This window comes from Mytilinidion resinicola (assembly GCF_010093595.1).
Source record: "Mytilinidion resinicola strain CBS 304.34 unplaced genomic scaffold BDZ99scaffold_35, whole genome shotgun sequence".
In the NCBI taxonomy this organism is placed as follows: domain Eukaryota; kingdom Fungi; phylum Ascomycota; class Dothideomycetes; order Mytilinidiales; family Mytilinidiaceae; genus Mytilinidion; species Mytilinidion resinicola.
Genome location: NW_022985471.1, coordinates 57182 through 64664, shown reverse-complemented (window position 1 = coordinate 64664; position 7483 = coordinate 57182). Strand labels below are relative to the sequence as shown.

General features: G+C 49.0%; 3 protein-coding genes across 3 annotated transcripts in view; 1 reads left to right on the top strand and 2 right to left on the bottom strand.

Annotated features, from left to right (window-relative positions):
• The window catches only part of BDZ99DRAFT_492315 (uncharacterized protein), a gene marked incomplete at both ends in the record, with an annotated part of 3228 nt that extends 1229 nt beyond the window's left edge, over positions 1 to 1999 (bottom strand). The window contains 5 exons of the mRNA XM_033723155.1: positions 190 to 232; positions 494 to 1089; positions 1124 to 1626; positions 1656 to 1708; positions 1882 to 1999. Coding sequence (XP_033568885.1) covers positions 190 to 232; positions 494 to 1089; positions 1124 to 1626; positions 1656 to 1708; positions 1882 to 1999 — 1313 coding nt within the window. The remainder of the gene's footprint in view (positions 1 to 189; positions 233 to 493; positions 1090 to 1123; positions 1627 to 1655; positions 1709 to 1881) is intronic.
• Positions 2000 to 2918: 919 nt separating this feature from the next.
• Positions 2919 to 3857, bottom strand: BDZ99DRAFT_527883 (uncharacterized protein; the record flags this gene model as incomplete). Its single annotated transcript, XM_033726309.1, has 4 exons — positions 2919 to 3072; positions 3288 to 3440; positions 3490 to 3653; positions 3681 to 3857. 4 exons carry the CDS (start codon positions 3855 to 3857, stop codon positions 2919 to 2921), a joined length of 648 nt encoding a protein of 215 aa, XP_033568884.1.
• Positions 3858 to 4691: 834 nt separating this feature from the next.
• Positions 4692 to 6882, top strand: BDZ99DRAFT_577160 (uncharacterized protein; the record flags this gene model as incomplete). The annotated part of the gene is made up of 2 exons (XM_033728660.1): positions 4692 to 6097; positions 6516 to 6882. 2 exons carry the CDS (start codon positions 4692 to 4694, stop codon positions 6760 to 6762), a joined length of 1653 nt encoding a protein of 550 aa, XP_033568883.1. The 3' UTR covers positions 6763 to 6882.
• Between the last annotated feature and the right edge of the window lie 601 nt (positions 6883 to 7483).

The following is a 7483-nucleotide window of genomic DNA, read 5'->3' as shown; positions in this document are numbered from 1 at the left end:
GTGTATGGGTGGCGTAAGCGCACCCCCGAGATGGTAGAGAGAACCTCAATCGAATGTCGTAACAAATGCTGAACCTTGTCTTAACCGAATATGCGATGTACTGCTGGCTTTTGTACAGACAGGAATCCAGAAACTCCGGCAGATAGGTTGATTGATTCCTAGCGTGTGACGAGAGAGGAAGGAGGATACAATGGCTGTAAGAGAGCCAAGGGACAGAGACCGCGTTGTCGTACTTTAGGAGGAAAGCATCACGTGATTGGTGAACAAGTATTCCGGGCTCATAACTCTTAGGTTGTGAAGAAGCAGTTCTGTGTTGATTTGAAGAGGCATAAGGCCCGTATATATAGCCTATGAAAGGGGGGGGGGGGGTACTCCCCTGTTCCCCCTTGTTACGGATATGGAAGGATGTAACGCCACTGACACGCTAGTAGTGGCAACCTGAGTAGCCATGAAGGAGGCCTCTGGAGAGGGTCCAACATAAGTTCCTCTGCACTCTTTCGAATATACCTCAAAACCTCTGGTACATTACGACTCCAGTTGTACATATAGTCTATCTTCTGTGAAAGGAACTCCGCACATGTTTCCAGCCCCTCGGCATTGTTGTAAAGACAGTCCTGATCTTGTGGTCCACGGACGTCAGCACATTTGTGGTTGAACGAAACATAAGTTGCTCGAGCTGCGAGGATCAGTTTGATGTATTGCAGGTTGAAAGCATAGCAAGTCTTCATTATATTCAATGACGAGTCCGATTGGATGGTCAAAGGGGTCTCGTTTGTATCCGGAAGATTGCATGTGACCTGAGACATGTTGACCGCGAGTGGCCGCCCTAGTTGCATGGCTGAATCCATTTCGAGTGCATAGAGTGTCCAGAATATCCGCTTTCGGGTCTGCTCCTCTTCTGTCGATGTGCCTTTCGGTGCTTCCCGGTGAAGCCCTAGAACGATTGCAGTTCTGATGGCGGTAGCAAGCATTATGTTCGCCGTGTTCGGGCGAGAGACGTTTTGGAGATAGAGAATGGAGAGAATTTGGCACTGTAACGCATTGAGTGAGGGTTCTTCGATAGAATGCATAATCATCACAGAATGCATTCTGATCTGGACTGAATCCTTCAGGGGTGCGAGACGGTGGGTGTGAAGCGCTGTGTTGCGTGCATAAAGCGAGGATGATGTCGATGAGAGCTGAAGGTTGGCGGTGCGTTACAAATGGGACCCATAGCGAGTCTACGTGAGACATGATCTCCTCTTTGTCTAGGATTGGATATGATAGATGGTAAGACTGCCAAAATGAGTCGAGCAGAGTTTTCTCTTGGAGTCGAGAGAGAGTCGTTTCCAATACCCGCTCCGTCCCGATTAAACTCGATGCTAGGAAGCCTATGGGTACATTGCGTGGCTCAGGATCTTCAGTTGTTGGCATTATGTCGAGTTGCTTGTCCTGATCGTATCGCGATGAAGGTAGTATAGATTGGAGGTATACATTTAACCTGCCAATGAAATAGTGCGGAGATGCGGTGCCATAGTAGATGGCCTGCAGCGAGCCATGACTTCTGGTGTAATAAGGCTCCAAGTATTTCCAGTTCCCCCCATGCTCTCTGAAAGGGCCGAGGTAGGTTGGCAATGAAACAATAGGCTTGAAGAATGGTAAGGGTCGACTGGGACCTTTATTCTTTTCCGCAGCTTGGAGCACGTGACCTGATATTGAAGTTCCTGCACTTGCAACTTCAGTCGTTCAATTTCTCTATCCAAGGATGAGCTGCCATTTTTGGGCTAGGTCAGTAATAAACACACCTAGTTGCGGTAGCGAATGTCCGTATCTGGTTCGCTCCAGTGCTGCTACACTGACGGCCGTGGGAATCACAATTGCGACATGGAGATCTCGCATCACATTTGATCCGATAAACCCGATACCAATCGCAAGCTCTACCGACCTGATGGCGTTTAGTTCGCTGTAAAGTCCCCAAGCCGCCGGGTTGAAGCTCTCCGATCTCTGCGGAAGTAGACATCTGATTTCCAAGCGATTTTAGTAGAGATATGAAAGTAGACGATGCTGATTGATAGCGACAAAAGAAGCTGACCTAACAACAAAGTATCAAAATCAACGAAGGAAGATACGTTATAATTTTGGTGACTCGTTGCATAATCAGAGATTAGAAGTGAGTAATTGAACCCCTCAATCCGTCCGGAATGCCAGGCCTGGTCTGGAATTACGAAGTGGACTACGACGATAAACGCCTATATCCGTCGAATATCCGTAACCGTACCATTGGTCCAAATGGTCCCCAAAGTGCAAGTACTCGCACCAAAAACGACTTAGACCCTTCACAGAGCAGCTCTACAAGATCCATCCAAATATTTTCATTCAGAAACAAATTCCCAAGGTTCGCCTAGCTGTTCGTACGCGTAACACCTGTCCGCCCCATTCAGCAACCTGCTTTCGGGTGCGTAATCATCTTGGTAGCGTCTAGTTTGGGAATCAATGAGACTAATAGAGCGATCTTGGCAGATCCCTATCCAGAGCGGCTTTTGAGAGCCTTTGTTCTCCGTGTGACTTGAACGATTGATAAAAGATTTGCGAAACCATGCGAGACATGAAATTGAGTACCATCAGATATCGTACCGTTCAAACCAACTACCACATCTAGCAAAAATCGCGAAACAACAACTTAGCCCACTTTAGCTGCCCAACTTAGGCTTCAATCTATGACTCACAGCCAGTATTTCTCGCCATACTAGTTTCCGTCGTAGCTGTCCCTTTCAACGCTCGCGTCCGCCAACTCTGATGTTCCTCTCCATGAGCATATCGGAGCGATTCGATGACCGGAGCGATTGACTGTATAACAGCCACATGCAGCTCAGTGTTGGAAGGGATAGTCTTCACCGTAGCTGGCTCGATACCCGTGTCGTCCTCGACTTCTACTTCTACTACGCGAGGATCGTGCTGGGGCTTGGTCCCAAAAGAACGACCCCGCGACTCTCTTCTAAGTCATCGTAGTATTCTTCTCGCTCGTCGTCGCTAGGTTCGTACCGAGGCCTCAGTCGCCCATATTGATCTCGCTTCTCGTTTATCTCAGGGTCACTGAGCTGGCGTTAGTCTTTCCTTTCATGGATATCCGAAAGGGTTGGTTCAGCCAGCGCGTGGTGATAGATATTTGCACACTTTTCTACCACCGCTTGTGGTGCCTCATGGTATTTTCAGAAATCCAGGTCAGCAGATCACAGTTACGATGTGGCAAAAAGGTGTGGTAGATATTTATGACGAGACACAGTATTTATGAGAATAGGTTAACTAACCTTGCATATTGAGCGTGCTTCTGGGCTTTCTTATCATATAATTCCCATTGCTTTTGTGCGCTTGCAAAATAATCTACATGCTTTTCTCGGCCACGCAATATGTTATACCCAAGGGGATGTGATTCCAGGAACTTATGGCGACCAACTGCCATACTACCGAATATCAGCCTTGAGGTAAAAAGACAATAAAAGAGCTGCTCACTTCTCGGTTGCAAATGAGGCATCTAGGGCAGGCTCCACCAATCTGCTGTGCTGCTCTGGGAACAGGCTATCATACTTTTTGTAATATTTGCGTTCTCTTAGCTTGTCTTTTTCACTCCGGAACAGATTGGACTTGGTGTCCCGCTCGAATTGAGACTCGGTGGCCTGCCGTTGCTATTTGTAGTATCCTACAGCTCGGTTCGCTTTATCCGTGTGGGTTGAGTACGCATTGTAATCATCCTCAGCCTCTTGAGAGGGGTGATCATCATAGTAGGTATTAGGATACCGTCGAATCCGCTCATTTCTATAGTCAGTCTCGTTGTCGTATGGGATATTGGTGACCCTTATTCGTCCATAGCGGGACGACATCCTGAAGTACGTGACTTGTAAGGAAGGGACGAGCCGTGGAGGGTAAGACGGAAACTGAATGTTCAAGAAAAGATAGGGACAACAAAAGTATTTTAGATTTACCTTACCAGTGCCTCATGGAGTCCTCATTTAGGAATGGAAGATAAGCGCCTGGTCGGACAGCAGGCCTCCAGATCATAGAAACGCCGTCTTTCCGCATGCGATCGCCATGAAGTTCGGCGGCTATGAGAATCTAGGGCAAAACCATTCAAATCCGTGAGTTCAGATAAACCTGATACAGACATCTAATTGTGAGGGCACATTCAGCAGCAGCAATGACAGCATCTCGGCCTAAAATAATCTTCAAGCTGTGCTTTGAAGCGGGATAGGTTATCGTTACTCCCCGTCGAGATAGTCGGGAATTGAAACCGCTTCAGAATGATGAGACTGAAGCAGTCCGCGAATGGCGCTTCCTGTGAGCTCCCCATTTGCCAAACTGTGCATCCAGTATCCTCAAGCTCATCTGCGTGCGGCGAAGGCTATGCTAAGATGCCTCATTAGTCTGTGCCGCAGCGATACGCTTTGCACGGGCCAGCTCTGCTGCGGCAGCGAGACGCCTGAGATGTGGAACAGTGGAATACGCCGCAGCGCGTAGGGGCACGCTGATAGTGTTCTATGTTGACTTAGAGGAAGTGACATTTGATGGTGTAGATGAAACTTCGTCAAACAGCTAAATTCCGAGGCTGGGAAAGGCGAGATGACCACGTGACCAGCGCCCTCTCTTATCGATAAGGCACTTTGCTAACCCCTCGAGGCACCAACACGCGCACACAAATCCCTCTACCATCGCCCAACATGACCTCCTCTACCTACAATCTCTCCGCAGACCTCACTCTCATGATTCTCATGGAGCTGGAGTCGCCCACCGACCTTTACTCTTTCATTCGGACGACCAAGCCCATCTACCAGATCTTTCAGAATCACAAGGCTTCCGTCCTTTCGGCTGTCCTTCACAATGCCGTCCATCCAGCAACCATGAAAGACCTTCTTCTTGCGAATCGTGCCTACTCGGTTTGCAGCCTCTCCGCACGACGAGAATACATCGCAGGGCTGCCAGGCCGCGGCCGAGGTCGCCTTACGGATGAGGAGTACCGAAAACGGCGACTACAGCGTGTCAAGGGTTTTCTTGATTCCATTCCGGAAGGTGAACTAAAGGAAGATTTTCGCAATCTTGATACGCTCTACTCCCTCTGCAAACTATGGAATCTTGTAAATGGCTTCATTAACGATTTCGCGGCGAGAGCACTTGCTGAATTTCGAGAAGCTTGCCTCTGTGGAAAAGGATCCAGGAATGTGGACTGGTCAGGCGAAGAAATATCCTCCATTCTTCTCTCGGGACTTGAACGTGCCCGGCTGTTCCGCGCCTTTTGCCGATTCGAGGAGTATAGACGTCTTTATGGTGGTCCGGATCACGTCTCTGAGCGCCATGACTATTCCGGAGGAAACTTTCCACAAGAAGAGTTCAAGGCACGATACCAGCCATGGGAGCTTTTTGAGATAATAAGCATCCACAGCTATCTGACCCATCAAATGACTATAGTGGTGCAGGAAGTGGAGGACACGATATTCGCAATTTTTGCAGAGAACGTTGAACGGAAAGGCGACCATCCAAAAATGGCTACGTCTCTGAAGAGTCTTGACTTGTATGGGCTGAGCATGTTCGACGACAGGTACAACCAAGGATACCAGATCGATTGCATGGTGGAGCTTGGGCTTCCTTTCCTGAAGCACCTTTCCACCACAGACTTCAGTCAGCGTCTGATGGCTATGAAGAATTTTGCCAATGACGGATGCTGTCCTACTCTTGAGACAGCCCTCGAGACATATATCCGTACGCGTCGTGTGAAGGATGAAAGCCAAGTACAAGAAAATTGCGAAGAAACCACCATAGAGCAATTAAGTCGGGAGAACCCGGGATACTGTTTTATCTCTTCTTCCGATTCAAGGAGTGAACGTTCGTTAAAGAAAACCGGTATAATCTTCTGGGACCAAGCGAGACTAGACATGACCCCTCCTGGGCTATTCGGCAGTTCCAATGGTTGTAACGCTTCTACGTTCAAGAACGGAGATATTTTTATTGGGAGGACGCCTCCGCCCTCGCCAGCGCCCTCGCCTCCGCCCCGACCCACGATCCGGGAGAGATTGCAGAGCAGAGTCCTCATTGAAACCCTTCGCCAGCTCGAGGAATCAGCGAAATATTTGTATGTTGATGAGCTCTACACATATTTTGACGATCTGGAGTATTAGTCCGCCTACAACCTCGACCTCGAGTGATCGCTGGGATTGCAGATCCCAACTAGGGAGAGGTTTCTCAATCGCGAATGGAGTCTGCAGCGCAACATTCATTGAGATTCGAGGTGCCTGCACTCGATCCAGATCAATCAAGAGCGTAGCGTCAAGGGGGATCAAGTTTAAATAATTATGCAATGCCCCCTTTAGGAGTTAAAATAGGCCAGTGCTACGTGTACGACCCCTTTTTGCTGCTTGTACGATGTCCTTTTGCTGCACGTACGACCCCCCCTAGCAGCCCCTTCACCGCGTTTTAATTGGCTCGCTTATCGGGCCGACTACTCCGGAGCATAGATAGATTCCAAATGCGTTTATCAATCAGCCGCCTAGGAAGCGCGGTAGGCCACCTAAGAACTCAACACCAGGAGGTCCTACAAAGAAGCGACGTGCGAATATCAAGGCAGACCTTGAGCGGAAGATTGCGCTACTAGAAGCGCAGGTACGGGGTTTACAGCCTGTCGCAGGAAGTACAGCGCAGTCGACAGGCCTGCCGCAGCCTCGTGAGGCAGCTCGTGAGGCGGCTGATGAGGACTTTGATGAGTATGCGGAGGATCTCGTTGATGAGGACTTTACGTAGGTGCTTGTAGGCCAGGGGCGATGGAGAGAGGGCCTCTATTAGGTGCGAAATCGACGGTTTAGGCATTCTCCTAGGCACGTAGGCACGTAGGCACGTAGCTATACACGTAGCTATACACGTAGCTATACACGTAGCTATACAAAATGGGAAGGCTGTAGATGAAACGGAAAGGCTGCACGTGCAAATATACGTAAGAGTGAATGGCCGGAGGAACCTCCGAGCTCTCCGAGCTAATTAAAACGCGGTGAAGAGGCTGCTAAGGGGGGGGGTCGTACGTGCAGCAAAAGGACATCGTACAAGCAGCAAAAAGGGGTCGTGCACGTAGCACTGGTCTTAAAATATGAAACAAGTATATTCAATATCGCCAGCAATCTCCATTCCAATTTGCCCACCCCACCTTTCCACACTATACATACCAGTTGTTTCGGGACACAGTCATATATCCACACTTAGGCCGGCCTATGCTCACCAAAGCCCCCCAAAGTCCCTTGCACGGAGACGTGTGAACAAATCGCAGTTCACGATCTATCCAGCGCATACGCCTCATCATATTCACAGCAACTAAAGCTCTCGATCCGTCCGGAACGGCAAGTCCTGTTTAGAACTACGGCGATAAACGTGTCTATCCATCTCTATCCCTATAATAAAAATGGTCATGCTGATCAACAAACTGCGAGTTCCTGCACAAAAAACGACTCAGACTCTTCAGAAAGCTGCTCCA